We start from the raw sequence: 21643 nt of genomic DNA on the forward strand, positions 1-21643 counted from the left end.
CGCCCCTCACCGCCCTCACTGCCCCTCACGGCCGCTCACTGTCCCTCACTCATCGCGCCTCACCGCCCTCACGGCCCCTCATGGCTGCTCATTGCCCCTCACTCAGCGCCCTCACCGCCCTCACGGCCCCTCATGGCTGCTCATTGCCCCTCACTCAGCGCCCTCACCGCCCTCACGGCCCCTCATGGCTGCTCATTGCCCCTCACTCAGCGCCCTCACCGCCCTCACGGCCCCTCATGGCTGCTCATTGCCCCTCACTCAGCGCCCTCACCGCCCTCACGGCCCCTCACGGCCGCTCACTGCCCCTCACTCCGCGCCCTCACCGCCCTCACGGCCCCTCATGGCTGCTCATTGCCCCTCACTCAGCGCCCTCACCGCCCTCACGGCCCCTCACGGCCGCTCACTGCCCCTCACTCCGCGCCCTCACCGCCCTCACGGCCCCTCACGGCCGCTCACTGCCCCTCACTCAGCGCCCCTCACCGCCCTCACGGCCGCTCGCTGCCCCTCCCTCACCGCCCTCACGGCCGCTCACTGCCACTCACTGCCCCTCAGCCAACGCCCCTCACCGCCCTTCCCGCCCCTCACCGCCCTCAGCGCCGCTCCCCGCCCCGTCCTGCCGAGCCGCGCTCGGCGCTGCCGCCCGGATCGGTGTGCGGTTCCCGGCGGTTCGCGGCGCTCCCGGGCCCCGGTGCGCCGTTCCCGGTCCCACCATGGCGCGGAGGAGGCGCGTCCCTCCCGCAGGTAGGGGCCGGGGTCGCTCCGGGGGCAGTGTGAGGGGCTCTCCCACCGCTCCGTCCTGGACAGACGCGGCTCCTCCGCGGGGAGCAGCGGCCGTGCGGGAACGGGGGTGGCGGAGGCGGGTCCGTGGTGCGCGGCCCGCTCGCCCCGGCAGGTCCCGCACCCGCCCCGTCTCTGGCGCACTCGGTGTGCAGGAGCGGGGCTGCGCCCCTCGGGGATCGGGAGCGACGGGGACAGAGCGGGCGTCCTGCTATAGTGAAATACCTCTTTAGAGTGCCAGCCCTATTCCTCGCCTCCTGTCGTAACTTGAAAAACTTCCTCTCCCCCCTCTGGCGGCACTCTGAGGGAGCCGTCGAGCACGGCCGCCTGCTCCCGCCGCCGCGCTGCCGGTGCGAGGATTGTGTGGAGCAGTAGCGGGTTGTAAGGGGGCTGTAGCGAGTGTTTAAGCGCACGGCAGGGTTTTTGAGGAGCCTGTAGATGCGTACAGCGTGTGAGCAGCCCCTGGGCCTCACACGAGTGCGTGCGCTGTGTCCCGCCTGCCCTGGGCACGGCGGAGCCGCTGCAGGCTCACCTGTGGGGCTGAGGGACAGGTACTGCAGGGACAGCCCTTAGAGCTGCTGCAGGCTCACCTGTGGGGCTGAGGGACAGGTACTGCAGGGACAGCCCTTAGAGCTGCTGCAGGCTCACCTGTGGGGCTGAGGGACAGGTACTGCAGGGACAGCCCTTAGAGCTGCTGCAGGCTCACCTGTGGGGCTGAGGGACAGCCCTTAGAGCTGCTGCAGGCTCACCTGTGGGGCTGAGGGACAGGCGCTGCAGGACAGCCCTTAGAGCTGAGGGACACTCACCACACGCACTGAGCCAGCTGGGTCCCCCCGGTGTATTAGGAGCACTTAACTGTCTGAAGAGCACGGGCCTGGCTTGTGCGTCTCACTGTACCCCTAAGATGTGTTTTGTTTTCTTGAAAGTACTTTTTGTTCACTTTGGGGGTTTTAAGCATATTTTTACATGAATTTATGATATAAGTAGTTTTCTCAGCCTCCCTTTCCTGGATTTCTGTGTGTGGCAGGGGCGGTTGGGCCGTACCTGAAGGGGCCTTTACGCCACTGCAGTCAGTGACCTGGGGCAGGTACGGCCTTCCTGGGTTTCCATCACAGTAAACTGCAGCTTGTAGTCTTGCGAGTCTGCAAGTAAGTCTTTGTGAGGCGTATCTGTGACTGCAGTGGGGACAGCTCTGGCAGAGGGGTGGGAGGGCAGGAGTCAGTGATTTGAACCATGCATGTAGTGAGCAAGGCGGTTCAAGTGGGCACCTTTGTTCTGACAGGGATTCAGCTGAGCTCAGTGCCTTAGTTTCCAGTGGGCTTTATTTAGTCTGGGTGTGTTGGGTTTGGTTTTGTGTTGTGGGGTTTTTGTTTTTTGATTTGGGGTTTGGGGTTTTTTTTGGTAGGGGGCATAAAGGGGGATGTTCCTTCTTAACTTTCTTTTTTTACTTTAAAAATACATGTTGTTCTAAATATGGAAATTAGTAAAGATTTGGCACTTAACTGTTAGGTTACACGGCTAACAGGGCACTTATGAATATCGAAAAGTTGAACTCCGTATTAAAACATTGACATAGCTTTCCCTTGCTTTGAAAGACAAATTACAAAACAGCTAGGTAGTACATCCCAGAACTTAAAATATCCTCCTGAAGAGGGAGAAAGGGTTTCTTTCAAGAGAATATTTTAGATAACTTTGTTCAGAATTGAATTTTCACACATGCCTCAGAACTTAAACTGTTATTGTTAGGTTGCCTGTGGCTTAATTAGTGCTAATTGATTTTGTGATTGGCAGATATCTTAATAAAATATAATTAAACATGTTGGAACACAAGTAGTATGCAGCTGGTTCTTATCTACATTACTTATTCTAGAATACCTTGAAATAATCATGAAATCTTTATTGCTGTTAGTGATATTGTTCAAAAACCTGAAAGTGTTTAGGTATTGGTTTGGTTTTCCTTTTTATATTTAAAATACAAATCTCAGATGTAATAGTTTCTGGGGAAGAATGCATGTAACATGGTGAGGTGTTAAGATTTAGTATAGTTAGCAGTGACTGAAACCCCTCTGATTTCTTGATTATGGTGTCTGGAAGTTGATTCAAGTCTGCCATGACACAGAACTCTGGAGCCTTTGCTGGATCTCTGTGGCTCCTCCTGTGTGTGCATGTGTACAAGTGAAGCATGGAGTTATTGGTTAACAGTTGTCTGGGATAAAAGTATTCTTTTGTTCTCTATGTAATTTTGTAGATATCTTTGCTTAAATTGTACTTTCTTCTTGCAGTTAAAGCTGGAGGTATGAGAGTGTCTAAAAAACAAGAAAACGGACCTGTTGAAAAAAACACTAAACCTGCAGGAAAAGAAAAGTCAAGGTACTGCAGTGCAGAGCCTGCTCCCCTCTGCCCCAGAGTTAAAGCTCGTAGGTAATGGCCTTTGAACAGACAGAAAACTCTTAGTTTCGGGGAGTTTAATTCTTAAATTAACTTGTGCAAAATATAGATAAAAGGCAACTTTGAATTAAGTATCAACTTAAAAAAAAAAAAGGCAAACCAAAACAACAAAACAAGTTGAAAACCCAAGGACAGTGCCTTGCAATGAAAGGCAAAGACTGAGTCTCATCTTTATTGTCATGTGTTATGGAAGAGAAATTAAAACAAAGTGTTGCCTACCTATGCCTAATAAAGAAATGGTCAAACAGTTACCAGTGAAATCAGAATGAATTTTAGGCTATCCACATTGTGAAGGAAATTAAACCTACATTGCCCACCCCTAACAAAGAGTCTGTTATGTCCTGTATAGGCTGTAGCCCATATTTCAATCTGAAATGTAATTTGGCTTTCTCTGTTTGCTACTTCATAAGGGTAATCAAGCTGTTTTGCCCCAAAAATGAAGGCATGGTTCTGCTTTTGAATAAAGTAACAGTGATGGGTTGATGTCATCATTAAAACAAGTATTTTTCTTACACCTTTTTCGAACACAGACTGAACATTTTTCTAAAATATATGCACTTTTCTTAAATGTCACTTAACAAAAAGTTAAGTTGACTAATATAGGGATATGAGGGTATAATTTGAATGACTTGTGGTGTTCCTGAAGTTTTGACTGATTGTGGGGTTTTTTTGGAATTAGCAGCTTTTTATTTTCACTTACTGCCAGTTGCCTGGGTGTAATTTTGCTGCTGTCTTTTTTGTAGTTGTAGTTACCTGATGGCATAAGCAGATCTTGAATAACTTGTATTTGTCAATGTAGTAAACTGTTGATTGCTGAATTGCAATGTCAGTAGGGAATGTCTTGCCTGATCCACAGAGCCATTAACTTAACTAAAGCAGTCTCTGCTTTTTCAAGAGTCACATTTACAGTATCTGTTTTTCATAATGATTTTTCTCTACTCCATTTTAAGCTACAGAGGTGTTAGTGGATATAATGATATCATCAGAAGAATGTGCAATCCAAAGTGCTTTCTGCTGTTCAGCTAAATTATTTCATATCCACAGATTGTTTATTTGTGGAATACTGGTAACATGGTGGTCTTCATTAGAATGTGGAGAAATTAATGGGATAATCTTGTGAAAAAAGTTCTTGCTTGACAAATAGCTGCTGTGAAAGTAAACTCCCTAAAAGCAGCAGGTGAATTTTTTTTCATGGGTCTGGGTTGGAATCAAGAAAATTACAAACTTGGATTTTGTAGTTCAGGATATTAGTGCTCAGCTTCTGTGAAGCTACTCCACAGTGTACAAAAAAAAAAATCCTTTTTGAGATATTTGATGGTATTTCATGTACAGATTTTTGAATAAAACAGCCTGTAACATAGATTTTGTGGTGTTCAATTCTGAAAAGCATGCCTTTTTTGATATTATATCATTTTTAATGTGATTAAAGGATTTAGCTCCAAGACCTAAATTTCTATTGCAAAATATTTTGTATTAGGTCTGAAAATCGAAGGGACAAAGTGTTTCTGTGAGATGGAAATGCTAAATACTTTTTTCTTCTGTTTTACAGTGCTGTTGTCAGTTTTTCAAAACCTCAGAACATGGGTGTCTTGGTAACAGAAGCACTGAGCAAAGTAAGTAAGTCTGGAAGAACAAGTCAGGGGTTCTCTATAAAGCTAGACATTACAAAAAGTGAATTATCCTTAAGCTGCTGTCATCTGGCAGTTGCAGGTTTGTCACCTGCCACTAAATGTTGTTGAAATAATCTCTTTCTGTAGTGGTTGTGTGGCTGGGGTGCTCCATGTGTGAAAAGGACCTGCCCTCTTTCTGCTGGTGGTGCAGACCTACACCTGCGCTTTGCCAGAGCCCAGTTCACAGGCAGCTCTCTGATTCGTGTGGCAATCTGAAGAGCTGGCAGTCACCATCTCCTTGTTATACACTTGCAGTCTTCAGATTCTGAAGTATCCAAGAGTTTCTCATCCCTTGAGCTCAGTAAAACATGAGTTGCATCATTTCAACACGAGCCTTTCATCAACAGATGTGTTTATAGCTTTAGTCTGTAGATCTTGAATTTTGGCTCAGACTTATTTAAGAAGAACAGATTCAGCTGATCTGTTTCTTTCCCCCTTGTCCCCACCTCCTCTGTTCTGGCCTACCATTTCCTTCTCCTGCTGGTTTCCAGAATCTCATACCTCAGTAGTTTAGAAAGTGATAATTAGATACTGCAATGATGATGATTTTGAATCTGGGAAAATGAGAATTTGAATCAACTCACTGTTAACTCTGAAATATCGATTATTTGCTGTGCTTTCCTTATCTCGGCAGCTGATTTTATGAACTTCTAAGAAAGGGAAAAAAATAAAAGTTTACTGAAGATAGTCAGATTAATATCACTTTAAAAACATAAATATAACTAAATGTACTGAATCACCATGGGTTTTATGTATTGATCGCTTGAAATTTTGTGGATTTAAGTTTTACTGCTGTTTTTAAACTACATGATGAAGTTTAGGAAGAGAATAATTGAAAAACTGTTCTATCACAACCTTTTTCTCCCTCGTTTAATGTTACAGATGAGCCACAAAATTCATGCAGCAGCATTACAAGTGGCTCACCAAAAGCCACAGCCTACCTTGGAGAAGTTCATACTGCCTAAAAGAATTTACATTATTCAACAGCCACGGAAGTGTTAAGATACTCGTTAAAATATTCGTTTACTTAAAAGTGAGTTCCTATTTTATATAGCACTTAGTACACTGTGGTGAAATGCTCAAAAGCTGTATGCCTTGTATCTTGCTATGTTTCTGTTACTGACAATAAAACATTAGAAGAGTTACTAAATGTACTCAGGATTTATTGCAATATCATGGCTTCTTTCTAACCTGGTGTTTCTAGTGTGTAGTAATTGCTCAATGCCAAAAAGTCCTTAACAGCTTCACTTACTGAGTTTTGACTGAAGGAATGGAAACTTATCAGCCCTGTTGTTTTTTGTTTGGATTTTTTTTTTAATTTAATGATAGCAAAGCTGAAGTGAACATGATACTACTAAAGCAGGTCATGACTGAAAGGCACAGGGTGTGCTGAATGCATGCCTTAGGCTTTTACTGCATGATAAGTAATTCAGAAAGTCCTAGGAAAGATTTCCATGCAGTGGAAAGAAATATTTCTTGCTTGCATTCCTTTCTGTAGGGAAATCCAGCTCCTCTTCAGGGATCCAGCAAGCAGGAAGAACTGAGTGGGAACAGTCTGTTTGAACCTGTTTGGGGCTAGGGCAGATGAGTGAAGGAAGTACCTGACTTGGAGATGAACCCTTTGGATAGGAGGACAGGTACCAAGGAGGAGCCAAGGTGCAGAGAAGGCCGTGATTTGAGTGTGGAGTTAGGGTTGGTAGAATGGGGGATGAGTCTGAGCATGGACTGGTAGCAGTGGGGCCCTGGGGGGTCAGGCTTAATAACAGGGAAGAGCAGGTGTAAATCCCAGTGCAGGCAGTTCCCCCCAGCCATGTCCTGCTCACACTGGCAGCAGGGATGGTAGAGAGAGCCCTGCTGTGGCCACAGAGTGATACTGTCCTGCTGTGTGCTGAGTCCTCAGAGCTGGCCCAGAGGCACACACAGCCAGGCACACCCATGGTTACACTCTCAGGCCAACAGCAGATCTTCACTCCATGCTTTAAGTTGCTGTTGGTGTCCCCTTTCTCCATTTCAGTTTCAAGGTGTAGTGTCCCAAGAAGTGCTGGCACATGCTGGGTGGGCAGGGGGGCTGAGCTAGGGGTGTGGCTTTTACTATGATGATGACTTAACAAACAAAGTCAATGGCTGGGGCAAGTTCTCACCACAGAAGCAGTCAAACTTGGATATATAATATCCAGGATAAGAAGAGTGTTATCTTGTTTTCCCCCTTTCAAGGACCTAGGCTATCAGTTTTGTGTTTTCTACATTCCTGTGGCTGTTCCTTCCATTGCTTAATTGCTTTGTTCTTTATCTTGTTATTTGGAACCTTGTTCCTGCTATTCATCAATTTTCTACTTTTAGACTTATGATTCTTCTTATACATATTGTAAGTCTCCCTTTGCAGCCATCACGTGTTTCCTGAAATGAATCACAGGGATGATAAGGTAAGTCAACTGCTTCATGATTTCCTAAGTGTGAATATACAGTGCTACAGTTAAGACAAAACTTATTAGTATTCGGAGAAAAACAAGTTGTGTCTGTTGTTCCTCTCGGAGGAGTGAGGGTTTGCCCATGTAGCCAAGCTAACCATCCTGCACAGGGAGCACTTGGGAATGGTGAGCACATGGGCTTAGTGCAGAAGTATTAATCTGCATTACTAATTCCACCCGTTTAAGAAACCAAGATGGATTAAACAACAGTTGTTGCTGATCTGCATTTTCGATCACATACGGTCCAATTTCAAAAATTTGAGGATACAAAATTTTCTCTTCCTCTTTGATTGGGGCAAATCTAGTTGTTTTGGTTTCAGTAATATCTATTTTGAATTTAAATGTTAGTCCCACATTATGGTGGTCCCAAAGGCATACCACAAAAACAGGTTTAACCAGGGTAGAATTGTACCAACAATCTCACCTTTTGGCAGCAGAAAATCTTTTGCTCTTGGTTCTGTTGTTCTGTTAGACATAGTAGTCTGTGTGGCTTTCCCATGTGTAGATCCACTGATCATTCTGGAGCCTGTCTGAATTTTTTCTTAGGTCATTCCCCTCAGGAGAAGAACCCAACTATTTCTGTCCCACCCCCCCTCATGTTCTGAGTACACTTCAGCTCCATGCATAACCAGAGTAGCTAAATTGTACCCTAAAATTCACACTTCATGTGAAAAGTGATACTCAAAGAATGTCATTTGTCAATGGATCATCTTTTCATAGTGTCCTTTCCACATGGCTGTCGCTGTTATCCTGGACAACAGCAGCAACATAGTTTATGGATATTGAAGTTAGGGATGGGGTTTGGCAAGCAGCTAGTTGTGTTTTTGTATCCAGTGTAGCACACTTCCACTCCCCAGGCTGGCTCTGTGGCAGGGAATATCAATAGGAATGTCAGTGATCAAACAGGGCTTGAGTTAAAGCTGTCCATGTGTCAAATGATTATTCATGCTTTCAAGGCCAAAAATAGCACAGTGCATCTAACATACCAATGGCTGATACATGCTTCCTACAGAAAGAATATTAGTAAAATCTTCAGAATTCTAATCTTTGTCCTTGTTGTTTCTGAAGAAAACCAATAGCCAGTGCAAAGTTGTGGGATCTGATTCTGGGGGCCTCTTATGACCATTACTTTCCATGAAGTTGAATGTTATTTAGCTGTTCAAAGCAGTACCTTCAGGGAGGGATGACGTGCTTGGTGTAGAAGGGAGCCCTTTGTGGCATAAATCAGGCAGCTGTACAGTCATTGCTGTGGATGGGACAGCTCTGCTAAAAGGTCCTGGCACTGCTGCTGCAGGGGGGTGTGGGAGTGCCCAACGGCCTGGCACAGAGCAGCTTTGATGGAAAGGATCTTCCAGGTACTGCCTGGGGAAACCTTTCAGGGGTAAAAAGAGGCCCTAACAAGAATTTGGGAGGTCTAGTTTTGATAAACTCAGTACCGTGGGTTTACTAAATATAAAGAAGTGCAAGCTCCTCTTCTGCTGTAGGAGGGATCTTGTGGAGCAGGAAATCCTGGCAAGTGATCTGTTCTATGTCCTGCTCTGTCAGGTGGTGTTGTCCCCTGTGGGGGCATTACAAGAAGTTTCATACTTGTTTTTTGTGTCAGTAGCACTTACTGGTGTTTGGAGGGATTCTGAGAGATTTGTATAGACAACAAACTAAACTGTTCTGCTTAAATATATTTTATAATTAGGAACCTTCTTAAATATATTTTATAATTAAGAACTTCATGTAACTAAGAGCACTTTTCAACAAAGGCACTCTTTTCTTCACCTGTTGCATTTTGACAGGTGCACTGTCAGATGCGTTATTTTCTCTGATTTATTTACCTCTTTATTAAGGTATCCTGCTTATGGTAGTATGCTTAATAACAAGAGCTAAGCAAGAAATGAAAACTGTATTTTGAACTTCTAAATAGTAGACAACTTCATTTTTCATCCTGTTTGTGCCTTCCATTCTGTGTCATTTCAGTTTGTGTTTGCCCCATCATTGATGATACTGCGATGAATCTGTTGTGCTTTCTGTTGTAAGGAGTTTGTTTTATTTAGTTCAAGCTTAAATCTTTGCTTTCATTATTTAAATATGAATTGCCACTAAGTTCAGAACATAAGGAACGAAACCAGTAGGTTTGCTAGAAGAATCAAGCCCCTGCAGGAAGCCTGTTTTCAGGCTTCTCAAGGACTGTTCCCAATGATGGAGGCATTACACGAGAAGGACATGCTTTCAGGAAAGTATTTCTGCTGCTCATCTTCATGTCACCATGTTGGAGGGCACAGTGTTGGTTAATATGCAGTTGTTTTTATGTGTAGCCCTCAAAACACCTTACAGAGATGGGAGTGACTGAAGCCAAGTGACAAGGAAAGCAGTGGAAACACATTCAGTGCATGTTGGTTGGTTCAGTGTCTTGCTCAGGTTGGTAATGTCACATGTGCTGTTTGATGACCCGAGACACAGATGTCCTGTTGGACTTCTCTGCAGGGAGGAGTTTCCTCCGGGGCAAGGAAGAGTCTCTGCCCTTAAGCACTTGCCACTCCCAGGTTAGGTGGTGCTTGACGGAGCTGCTTGGGAATTTGGGAGTGTGCACCTTGTCACTGGTCTGGCAGGAGCTGCTCAGTGCACAGACTGAGGCCAGAACTGAGAGGATATGATTTCTGACTCCTGTGTGAAGCTGCAGCAGATGAAATGGCAAAGAAATTACACATGGCAAGTCTGGGGAGTTGCAATACAAAAGAGAGCTATAGCACAAGACTTAATTTTAATAAACAAATATTAGCTGCTGTTTAAAACCTCTGTCCTTTTCAGGATGTACTTGTTCAGCCTGTTCCTCTCTTAAGTGGTATGCACAGATTTGCAAATCATTTCAAGCACAGTAAATCCTGCCTGGCTTACAAGCCCCCAGAGTTCTGGTGAGTGGTGCATACATAAGCTCAGTCATTTCCTGAGCTCACCGTTAGGTCCAGCAGTGGAGGAGTATATTTCTACAGTGTAAAAAAAAATAAAATAGTTCATTGGTCTAATAAGTGTCATCTACAATACTCATATTGTAATTGTTTTCTGTGGTGCACAACTCCCACACCAGGTTCCCAGGAAAGCACCTCTTTGTTTGGAAAGCCTCGCTGTTGTCGATGACCCTTTTCCCACATACTGCCATTCTTCCTGTTCCCTTCCAGCACCTTCTCACTGCTCTCCCCTCCTCAGCCTGCGTGGGACAGGCATTTGCAGCTGCTCAGGTGGTTGGAGGAACGTACACTTCATGTGTCTGCACAACTACTGAGTTACATCCTTTTGAAGAGGTAGGTGTCCTGGATTCTGTGCACATACTGGGATGCCTTTTTTTTCCTCTTCAGGCCTATAGCACTGTCTGACACTTTCTTGTCCTCCCCCCTGTCAGCTGAAGGGCTACTGCTCTGCCAGCACTCTGCAGAACACACTATTGAGCCAGGCCTGTGCTCTTAACTGTTCTCAGTCTTGCTCAGCTCCTGCAAACATTAAAGGCACTTTGATGTCCCTGCTGAAACCAGTCATAGTTTTATTCAGCAAAACCGTGCAGAGAACAATGATCCAACATAACAGCATGTTTATTCTTCTGGTCATACCTGGCCACAGATTCTACTTCTGGCCGTTATACCACGCTTGCTCTACTTTAATGAAAAGCTTCTAGAGAATTTTATTAACAGAAATTTCAGTCTGGCACTTCATTTATAACAGGCTACCGATGTTTAATTCATCTTGAATCAAACAGAAGGACTATTACAGCTCTGAAGTCTGAGTATTGCTGAGTCTCCAGGTAACAGACTCCAACTCCCCAGTCATTTGCTAACGCAATTTTATAGAGGTTTGACTTGTATCAAGAGTAGCTTAAGCAGTTTCAAAGGTTGTTCATTACTCTGTGTGTGCTGGATTTGCCACAAGAGGTTGCTGTATGCCTACAGCTCATTCCAGCTCTGCCAGCTGAGCTGCCCTCAGAAATAACAGCTGTTTTCTGCCAAGGTGGTGTGTTTTGATCTGCTGGATGTCCCGTGGTTTCTTGGATTTCAAGCAGGAGCTACATGAAGTGCATGAAAATTTCCACCCTACATTTTTCACTAAATTGTGTTACTTGTTGTTGTGTCCTGTAACCAAGAGTAACTTTTTATGTACTGTCTGTTACGTTCCTTAAAAGATTCCCTGTGGCTGAAAGTGAAACAGGATGTAGGATGAATAGAAATTTTCTGATCAGTAGTCCTTATCAATATTTCAAATGTCACTGTCTCCTTAGGAGTTTAGAGATGTGCCCATGCTGCAGATTACCTGTAGAGGCAAGGCTGAAATCCAAATTCTGCTTGTTCTGAAAGTACAAGAGCTGCTTTTGGTGTCATGTAGAATCTAAATTACCTACCAACATTATTGGGAGGTGCAATACACTATTCAGCTTCTCTTACAGCTTCCTCTCACTCCATTCCTGTGACTGTAGACTACTGGCATAACTCCACATTTGAAGGGGTGTGTCCCAGGTTTGTTCCTCCTGCTGTAGGATGCAGTTGACTGTCTCTTGAGCAGTGCCTGTACATCTGGTCATGGATCATTACGCGCGCACAGACTGAATAACATTTCTTGTCTATCCCAGACAGTTTATTCCCCATCTCTTTCTCTGATGCACTGGAGCAACAGAAAAGACACAATTTCCCACACGGCCTCCAAAAAATAATGCAAAAGTCAAACAAGGAAGTAATGTTTATCTGCTGATGAAATAGAAAACTTGCTGGGCAACTTAGATCTACTCTTGCAATACTTTACCTCTGCCTTAAAATTGCTTTAGCCTTCTGTGTTCATTGTCGGTCCAGGTTCTCTCATGAGGTAGGATGTACTGCTTCCCTTTTCCTTTGTTTTGTAAGCAGCATCTGATTTTGTGTGATGAAGCTGTGTGGATTCTGGCTAAAAAGTAATACTTGAACAGAAAATCATTAAGGTATAAGCATATGTTTGCAGAATGATTCCCTCCCCCCCTCTCTTTATAACAGCAGTTCCTATGGTGGCTGGGCTCATTTGCCATCCTACCTCCCTGTGCCTCCCAGGAGTGTCCCCCAGCAGCACACACAGAAGCAGCCTCTGCGAATGTTGGGGTCTCTGAGCTGCTGGTGCAAGACAGACCTGACGTCCAGGACCCTTTCAGGCCACTTTTTTAAAAAGTACATAATGGAAGGAGTTGGGAATAGGTAGACAGCATGGAAGCAGAGTATCAGGAAGAACAACTGAAATGGAGCAGGAAAACAGTAGACAGAAAAGAGCACGGGGAAGCACAAATTAATGGAAGCAACTGTAATGTAGTGGCATTTGGAATAGTCTAGTCGATGTCACTGATTATTATTTTTTACTATTTATCCTATTAACACTTCTACAAAGTAGCACCTACACCTGTGGGAGCTGTTTACAGACAAGTATGGTAAGAGACACAGCATTGCAAGCACATGGAGTTCTTATGTGGCATCACTGCAGTGACTGAGGCTTTGCACACAATCAGCTGTGAACAGCAACTGCCAGACCTCAGCTGGTGCATGGAGTGATCCTAAAGTACTGTGATGTAGGTGGTGATTGAAAGTCTTTAGCTTCACTCTTGTTTTGCCCTGTAGAGCTGTGACCAGCTCCATAGAGGAAACAGGCTGAGCTGAATCCCTGTGTGCACACCTGCTGGGGGGTGTCACAGGCTGAGGCGTCAGGGAACTGCAGCCTGGAGAGACATTATGAATGTAGTTTAACAGACCAAAAACCTGTGTCAGAACTTAGACTTTCTTAGACACTGCAAATCTGGCGGTCACAAAGCTCTTGAATATAAGGTGGTGTTGATTCTACTACCTTAAAAACCAGTAAATTAATAATTTGCTAGAAAATTCTCATGTTGCATGAGAATGAATCTGATAGGATAAAAGCAGCTGCATTGAAAGGAAGCCTCTAAAATTTACAAAATTACCTTCTTTGAAGGAGCCCTCCAAACCCAAGAATTGGAATAGTAGGCTAACATGAGAAACCTGAACTAACATAAACAACACTGAAGCTGAGCCGAAAAAGGGAGCAGTCTGATTTCTAATTTCTCCATCCCCCAGCATTACAGTGAACACTGCTGCCATTATATTTGTGTGGTCTGATTCCTGTTTAAAAAAAAAAATGGCTACTAGAAGCTTGCATGATAAGTATGTGGCTGAGCACAGCCATAACCTTTGTGAGAAGAAAGAAGGAGGAAGAACTGAAGAATTTCAGTGGCTAGGAATGGATAAATCATGTGAACAAATGAGTGGAAGGAGCAGAGGGCAGAAAAGGTAGAACAACAGCTGTGGCCTTACCTTCTTCCCAAAAGGAAGCTACTGATGAGAGCAAAAACCTTTATTTGCTGGTATCAAAAGCATTGCTCTATTAAGAGAAATAGAGAAGCACTAAAATCAAGCCCTAGTTAAAAATACTTTGATTCTCAGCTTTCCTGTGAAACAGCGGGACCTAAATCCAATTGACTATAAATACTATTTCAAAACTTCTGGGTTCACATCTAGAGGAAGAGAGAGCCAGCACTGGACCCGAGGAATAGATCCCACAATAGAAATCATAGCTCAGTTTCTTGTCTCGGATTTCAGAGGCACACAAAATCATAAAAGGCTGCCAGAACTAAGACATTTCCTCTGGGAGAGAGAAAATTCCTTTCTTTCCAGACACAGGCCTCAGCACACTGGCAAAATGGAGGGAAGGGAATGTGATTAAGAGGGTTGTCTGTCAGAGGAAAGACACTGTGTGCTGCTGGCTGAGGTGCACACAGCACCCTCCCCTTGTTTTGGGACCAGCCTTCAGCTGCAGAGCTGCTGAAAGGGGCAGTGAAAGAAATGTAAGATCACTAATGGCCCAGCTGTTGTCACCCTGAGAGCTTTGTCTCCAGTTCTTCTGCTCTGACACCAAACAAGGCAGTCATGGCCAATGTTCTCCAGAGACTGTGCTGCTTGTGTGTCAGCCTGCCACTTTTTTCTGAACATACACATGGATTCTCTTTTGTGCCCCTTATAGACGCATTGGAAGACACTCTGTGAAATGCTCCCATAGGCTAGAAAATGTTCTAGAATACTCTGGCACTGTAATAATTATTTTGCAGTTAAATTCAGATTTAGTTTTTCATTATGAATTGCATATGAAAATCAGTTTGCATGGCAAACCCTTACTGTTATTTATAAATGTATTTTGGATTGTCTCTACATTTCCTTTTTGGGTGTAAGGAGGATTCATTTTTGTATTTAATCATGTGAAATTATATTGTAGAGATTGCATGTAGCGAAGCTGAGGGCTTTGGCCTCTGTGTAGGGAAGAGCTGGAATATCTGACACTTGAGGTGAGAGAGACAAACACATCAGATGAGTGTGCTGATATTATTGACTGTTGTGCTCATAACGATGCTATGGAAACCACCACTGCTAAACCTGTGTGTTAATACTTAAAACCACCTGGCTCTTTAATGCCAGCCCCACTGATGTGATATGGTTATCTGCATGTGACATCCCCAGTCACAGGTAATGCTCTTTGATGGCTACATCTGTACAGCTCTTTGTGGTTACCGTGGGTGCCCTACAGTAAAATACCAGTACCTTGTTCTCTTTCTCATAAGCTGCCTTCTGTGCTGTCTCTTTGAGGAACTAAATATTTTAACATTCTTGCTGCCTGGCATCACCTTCAGCCTTCAGATCAGTTTTGTGCTTCTCTTCTGCACCCTCTCGTTTTTCGCTATCTTGGAAAATATGGATGGATAGACTGGAACCGTGTTCACCGCTGTATTCAGAGGTAACGCCACCTCAACACATGTGTGGGGTGTCCGGGCAGCGCAGCCGGGCAGAGCTCTCGGTGTGGGGTGTGTGGGGTGTGTGGGGTGTGTGGGGTGTCCGGGCAGCGCAGCCGGGCAGAGCTCTCGGTGTGGGGTGAGCACACCGGCTCGCGGGCCTGGCCGGCTCTGTGGGGCTCTGAGGTCGGTGTTTGCGGAGCGGCCCCTCAGCGCGGCTCTGGGGCCGGGCGGGCACTGCCCGGCCCTGTCCTGCCCTGCTGTGCCGTCCCCTCCCTGAGCGCTCCCGCTCCGCCCCGGCCCGTCCCGCCGGGGGCGGGCGCTGCCGCCGCCCCTCCCGTGAGCTCATCCCGCCGCCGCGCCTGCCCAGCCCGGAGGAGCCCGAGCAGCCCGGGCTGGGCCGCGCCGCGGAGCCCGGGGCGAGGGGCCGGGCCCGCCGCTGGTGAGATCTCCCTGCCCTCTCCCTCCCTGCCCTCTCCCTCCCTGCCTCCGGCCTGGCCGGCGGGCGCGGGGCCGGCGGTGAAACTTGGTGCCGGGGGAGCGTGTGCGGGCGGGGGCCGGGGCGGGGCCCGCGGTCGGCACGGCCGCGATTTCCGCCTCCCCGGCCCGCCCGGCGCGGTCCTGGGACAGGGGCGGGCTTCGTGCTCTCGGTGGTAGAGATTCGGGGGGAAAGAAGAAGAGTGCTGCTTTCGGGAAAACTTGGTTCCTTGGTGCCCAGTGGTTGTGGTTGATGGTAGAAGGTGAGGAGGAGCCCACTGGGAGCAGGGCGCACGCCGCGGGCAGGGCCTGCGGGTTCGGGGCACTGGGACGTGAGCGGGTCCGTGGGGACGGGCCGGTTTCGGCGGCTGAAACACAAGGTCCTGCCCTCGAGGTCGTCAGTGTTCCTGCTGTGATCTCAAGAATAAAATGATAACTTGATTTGTTTTTAATATGTGAGTTACTGATAATGTATAGTAATGGGGTATTTTATAACATACTTTCTAAAGCTTTCCGATTTCTCAAGTACTTGTTTGCCATAGCCTCATGATGTGTGTTTGTTGGATAGTGAACTGGGTCCTAAATTACTGTTTTCAGAAGTAGAATGTGACTGGAGACCTCTTAATGGGAGGATGAGCCTCGGGGGAAGAAGGGGTGTGACAGTGCTCTGTGACAGTGACAGGTCCCCTGCCCCAGCTCTCTGGCCATGCCCCTGCCTGGGCAGGGTGACAGCAGCACTCCCTGCTCTGCCTCACATGGTGCTTTCTGAGGAAGCCAACAGCTGGGGATGTGGGAGGTTTGCTTTGGGCCTCTGTGCCTGCTGTGTGGAAAAACAATTTGCAAGAGGTTCACTGGTTCAGACTATGTTAAGTGTTTTACTTATCCAGGCTACTTCAGAGCTTTTCAGTACCTGCAGAAGTCTTATTTTAGCTTGTATTTTTGATAGCTGTTGTTGAAAAATAGCCTTATGCTTATACAATTGAAAATATCAGGGAATAAGAGAAATAAATGTGCTATCTTAGATCCTAGAAGATTTCCTCACACTGTAGTTTGATATACAGTAGCCAAAAATGAACCTTTCCCGTTTGTTCTAATCTGTTGGTTAAGTGCTGGAGAAAATAGTATTATATTATTATGTAATGATAGGGAGCAAGGTAAGCACAAATGGAGTTTCTCTTTGCCACTGCTAGAGCGGTGTATTTAGAGCTTCATTCACATGGATGCTCTAAAGTGCTGGTTGCCTTGCTTTCTCAGTGGAGCTAACCATTGGAATGCCCAAATGGGGATGAATTATGTCCACTTTAGAGCCAAAACATATTTGGTTCATGGCCAAAGTCACTCAGCTTCCCATAATGGTCTGTAGGAAAAAGACATTTTGTGTGTCTAACCACAGTCGTGAAGTTGATGCCATGGCAACTTTGTGATCTTGGTGTATACATCTGCAGGCAGCTAAGCAGTCTTAGTAGAAGTGTTCTGTTTTTCTTTAGCTGAACTTGTTACTCTCGTCAAGATGAAACTTTTCTTTGAAGATGAAAGATTGTTCAGCAAATCGTTAAAACCCTTGTGTGTGTAAGAACATCAGCCCGACCTCTTAGTTATTTGTAATGACATTCATAAACGTCTGTAAATTGAAATTTATGGTTTTAAAATTAAATTTTATCTGTAGAGATGCTGTTTTGACTAAAAAGTGGTATTTCATGCTTTATCAGAAGCTAGATCTTTATGTTTTCCAGAAAAACAGAGAAAGGTCAGCTTTGGGTTTTATGTGTGGGTAAGGTTGGAGAAAACTGGGTTAGTTCATGTCTTTTGGTTTGCTTTCAGCTCCCAAGACTTGAAGTCAAAGTTGGAGAGTTTATTTTTCACAAAGCTGTGACCATGAAAAAAACCCAAAACAGCATATGGCCTAACAAATGTGTAAGGTCTTATTTTTTAACAATATATTTATGTATAGGAAGCACCAGTGTTAGAAAACTGACTTCTGACTTGAAGGCATAGTGTAACACTAGAAGCAGTTGCTGGAACAGCCCACGATCCTCACTGCATTTGGTTTTGTGTTTACCTTTAGTTTGAAAAGTGCCTTGTTTAAAAAAAAAAGTTTGTTTTGGTGGAGCCTTAAACTCTCTGATCTTGTTCTGCAGGGAAGAAAATAAAGAGATCAGCTGCTCATTAAGGCAGAATATCTATTGTGCAGCCTAATACTAATGTGTCTGCTTCCTCTGCTGTCTCTTACTACCTTCTTTTAAAATCCATTTTTTTTAGCATGGCTAAAATCTTTCAGTATTCTTTGTACATAGGAAGTTCTGTAAGGCTATATCAGCAGGCTTACGTGACTAGATTATTTATCTAAGTATAAAACTGTCAGAGCACCCAGGATGCTCTCTATGCTACATTTGGGCTCTCCACATACCTGTCAGAGACTCCTGCAGTGTTCCTTTCCTGCTCACTGGGATGAAGGAGAGTCTGAACTGCAGCACAGGTTTTCTGCCACTTGGTTTTGTGCTTCAGTCACACAGAGTGCTTTTGGTCTGTTTTCATAGCTGAAATGTTCTCTTGCTATTCCTCCCTGTCTTTCAGTTTCATGAACCTTCAGACGGTTGTCCAGTGTAGTATTTCAGATTTCTGGTTGTATAGGTGATGCATTGCTATATAGACTTTGTTTTCATCCATTGTTGTTGCTCCTGCTTCCTGAAGTGCAGGTGTTCTAGTTCATGTTCATGGAATGACTAACTTTGACAAATCCTGTTTCTCTTGCCAGAATTCTCAGGAATTCTGGTTTTGTTTCCCCCCTCACCCAGAGGAGGCTTGCTAAGATATAGGCTTAATCTGTAAAGGTAATTTGGCACTAGAATACTCAGCTCTGCGCTGTCTTTGCCTCAGTGCTCGGCCTCCTTGCGTGGTGTCCAGAGACACTCCTGTGCCCGAGGGATGCGCGTGAGAGTCTGGAAGCAGAGGCCAGGAAACAAACGGTGCCTGGGAGTTATTTCTCCACTGCGTGACAGGGAACAGTTGCTGGGAAATGAGGTTGGTTTCCTGAGGTAGTGCCATCACCAGTCTGGTATTTAATGTATTTTCTCATCTGCAGTACTGATTTCTGCCGCGGGTGCCAGTGTGAAGGCAGGACGAGCTGTGTGGATCGGTCGGCTTGGCCCCGCACGTGTGCCTGGGTGCTGTGGTGTCCGTGGTGTCGGCAGGGAGCCGTTTGCTCTCAGCCGTGCAGGGGCAGTTTGCTCTCAGCCTCTGGGCCGTGCAGGGGCAGTTTGCTCTCAGCCTCTGGGCCGTGCAGGGGCAGTTTGCTCTCAGCCTCTGGGCTGTCCAGGGGCAGTTTGCTCTCAGCCTCTGGGCCGTGCGATGCCTTAGCCCAGGAACCTCACTGGGCCGCACACAGGGCTCAGTTCAGTGCCGGCAGTGGCTTTGCACAGCCAAACGTCTGTGCTCAAATCCAGCGCTGTCCTTAGGATCTCGATGCTGTTGAAGTTGGTGGCAACGCTCAATGAATTATTGCCCATTTGACCTTCTTCTGTAAATACTCTGTGTGAGCTGATGCAGGGGTTAGGGTTTTACAACGTCTGTGAGGTGACTGACTTGGTGAGGCACTTGTTGTGAAGCACTTCTCAGGCACTTCTGCAGTCCAAATGGCCAAAATAATTTTGGTAACAGGGCTGATCTTGAAGTCCAGTTCTTCCTTGTGAGCCTTGGGGAATCCAGCTGTACCTAGATGTGTATGAAATTGGAAAGCTGCATGCAACTTAGAGTTCTAATGATCTTCAATATTGTAACTATATACAAAGCTACAGATCTGTATTTTGAATCTCTCTGGGTGTTTTTTATCAGCTGGCTTTAATTCATGGTGATGCTTTAAAGTTACAGCTTGTGAATTATCAATAAATGTGGATTTCCTTCATGTTTTAGATTTCTATAATAAGGGGTGGTGTTAGAAGAGAACAAAATTCCATAGCCTACATTAGAATTGTTCACAGTCTCATTTCACTCTGCAGCAGAATTTCCCCCTGATAAGTGATCCAAGTGTTACTCAAATTTAACACCTTTATATTTTTAAGAAAAGATGCATCATGTCCCAACCCTGTAAGAATTAGGCGTGGCAGAGGATGTGCAGGGTGGCAGTGCAGGGTGGCAGGGTGGCAGTGCAGGGTGGCAGGGTGGCAGTGCAGGGTGGCAGGGCAGGGTGGCAGTGCAGGGTGGCAGGGTGGCAGTGCAGGGTGGCAGGGTGGCAGTGCAGGGTGGCAGGGCAGGGTGGCAGGGCAGGGTGGCAGGGTGGCAGTACAGGGTGGCAGTGCAGGGTGGCAGTGCAGGGTGGCAGGGTGGCAGTGCAGGGTGGCAGTGCAGGGTGGCAGTGCAGAGTGGCAGGGTGGCAGTGGTGCGTGTCCCACCTGGCACAGAGGTGTTGGGGCTGTGTGGGGTGCGCAGGGACACCCCGAGGGCAGCTCTGGAGGGGTCCTGGGGTGGCGGTGGGGTGTGGATGGGGGGTCTCAGCGCTGTGGGCAGGAGGCTGAACACTGAACCTCCTCCACTCCGAGCTGTTTTTTACCCTTCCACCCACATATGCCCCCGTGTAGCTCAGACAGATCTGTAATTAAAATCTTCAGGAATTAGCACGTTACAGCAAAGCCTGCAGTTTTGTCCAGAGCCCTTTAGTGCATCCTGCTGCTGTGGGGAGGGCTCCTTCCACAGCCAGGCACCGTGCTGGGCTGGGACCTCCACCTGCCCTGGGAGTCACTGGCTGTCACACACCCCATGGGATTAGTGGGATCTGGTGTCCCCTGTGCCTCAGAGCACATCAAGTGCAGGTTCAGAAATGTGTAGGGTGAGAGGGTGAGGGGTGGCTGCTTGCTTGCTGCATATTTCATATATTTGATAATTAACAGCTTTCAAACCAAAGTGCCTGTAAAATGTTTGCTGCACTGCACTGAAGTTGTGTATGTGGTGTGGATTGGCTTTTTGTGTCGATTCTGTTTGTTAGTGGGGTTTTTTGGTTTGTTGTTTTTTTTGTTTCGGCTTTTTTTTTTTTTTTTTAAAGACTGGATCTTAGTCTTAGTTAAATTTAGCTCCAGCAAGAGAGAAGCTGGAACTTGTTAGCACACAGGAAACGCCCTGACAGGAGGTTTTTGATGTGTGTGCTTGTGTGCATGTGAACTCTGCAGATCCACACTGGAGTCAAGCCTGGGGAGCTCTGGGTTGGTCACAAAATCTGAGTAGTATAAGATTGTGCTTTTCTCCTTTCAGTCATTTACAGTGAAACTTATCCATTTCTTCCTTAGCAGATGTCCTTTCTGTATTTCTGACCATACTTCAACAAGTTAGTATTTGAACAATATCAACTAAGAGTAAATAGCAAAATACAGCCTTTGCTTTTTGAAACTTAAATGAGATGGAAGTTGATAGAGAGTTTAATGTGTGGGTTTGATGGCTGGGTTTGATTCGAGCTTGTTTTTCTTCTTTTTTCTGTGTTGTGTGGGGGTCTTTGTTGCTTGTTTTTTGTTATTATTTTTGAACAAGAAGGACAAAACACAAAATATTCTTAATGTGAGTTTTGGAGGGAGACAGTTTTTGTGTTTTACACCAGAAATGCATTTGAGTTGAGTTGATTATTTAGTTAATATGCTTCAAGGTCTGTTTTACACTGGGTTAAATTCCCACTGAGATCACAAAGGGATTTCTTTGTATTAGAAAGGACCAAGTTCCTGGATTATTCTACAAAATTTGCCAGCAATTGAAAGTTTGAAGAAAAGAGAAATATTACTACCACAAAATGTAGGCCTGGTAAAGTAAAATTATCAGCACTTTCCAACTACTGATACAGAATCTTTGTGTTCATGCAAGAATTACTTCAAAAAGTTCAAGAGACAATGTGACAACACATCAGGGGTAAACTTTGCTTTACCCTCAGATAAATTGTGCTTGGCAAAGGTAGGATGGAGTGTAGGAATATTGTGCCTCCTAGCATCATGTACCAACCTAATGTGCAGTTTCAGAATTCATTGGTATATTCCAAACTCCGGGAATAC

The 21643-nt window shown here is 45.6% G+C and overlaps 2 protein-coding genes across 9 annotated transcripts in view; both read left to right on the top strand.

Moving 5' to 3' along the window:
- The first annotated feature begins 568 nt into the window (after positions 1 to 568).
- Positions 569 to 6145, top strand: DAPL1 (death associated protein like 1). Of its 2 annotated transcripts, none has more exons than XM_051810417.1 (4): positions 569 to 741; positions 3060 to 3198; positions 4775 to 4838; positions 5778 to 6145. In XM_051810417.1, exons 1-4 carry the CDS (start codon positions 711 to 713, stop codon positions 5895 to 5897), a joined length of 354 nt encoding a protein of 117 aa, XP_051666377.1. In that variant the 5' UTR covers positions 569 to 710; the 3' UTR covers positions 5898 to 6145. The 2 variants fall into 2 exon arrangements, with proteins under 2 accessions (XP_051666377.1, XP_051666378.1); XM_051810418.1 differs by having other exon boundaries at positions 578 to 741; positions 3060 to 3147; positions 5778 to 6057.
- Positions 6146 to 15173: 9028 nt separating this feature from the next.
- TANC1 (tetratricopeptide repeat, ankyrin repeat and coiled-coil containing 1) overlaps positions 15174 to 21643 on the top strand; it is a 66481-nt gene continuing 60011 nt past the window's right edge. For 2 of the 7 annotated variants that reach the window (XM_051810386.1, XM_051810390.1), the window contains exon 1: positions 15713 to 15883. In XM_051810386.1, the coding sequence (XP_051666346.1) occupies positions 15874 to 15883 (10 nt within the window). In that variant the 5' untranslated portion in view covers positions 15713 to 15873. Of the gene's footprint in view, positions 15586 to 15710; positions 15884 to 18974; positions 19094 to 21643 lie in introns of those variants that run through there. The other 5 variants (XM_051810391.1, XM_051810389.1, XM_051810392.1 and 2 more) reach the window with 5 other exon arrangements.

This window comes from Manacus candei, unplaced genomic scaffold (genome assembly GCF_025592945.1).
Source record: "Manacus candei isolate 608988 ecotype Guabito, Panama unplaced genomic scaffold, ASM2559294v1 h1tg000077l, whole genome shotgun sequence".
Taxonomy (NCBI): domain Eukaryota; kingdom Metazoa; phylum Chordata; class Aves; order Passeriformes; family Pipridae; genus Manacus; species Manacus candei.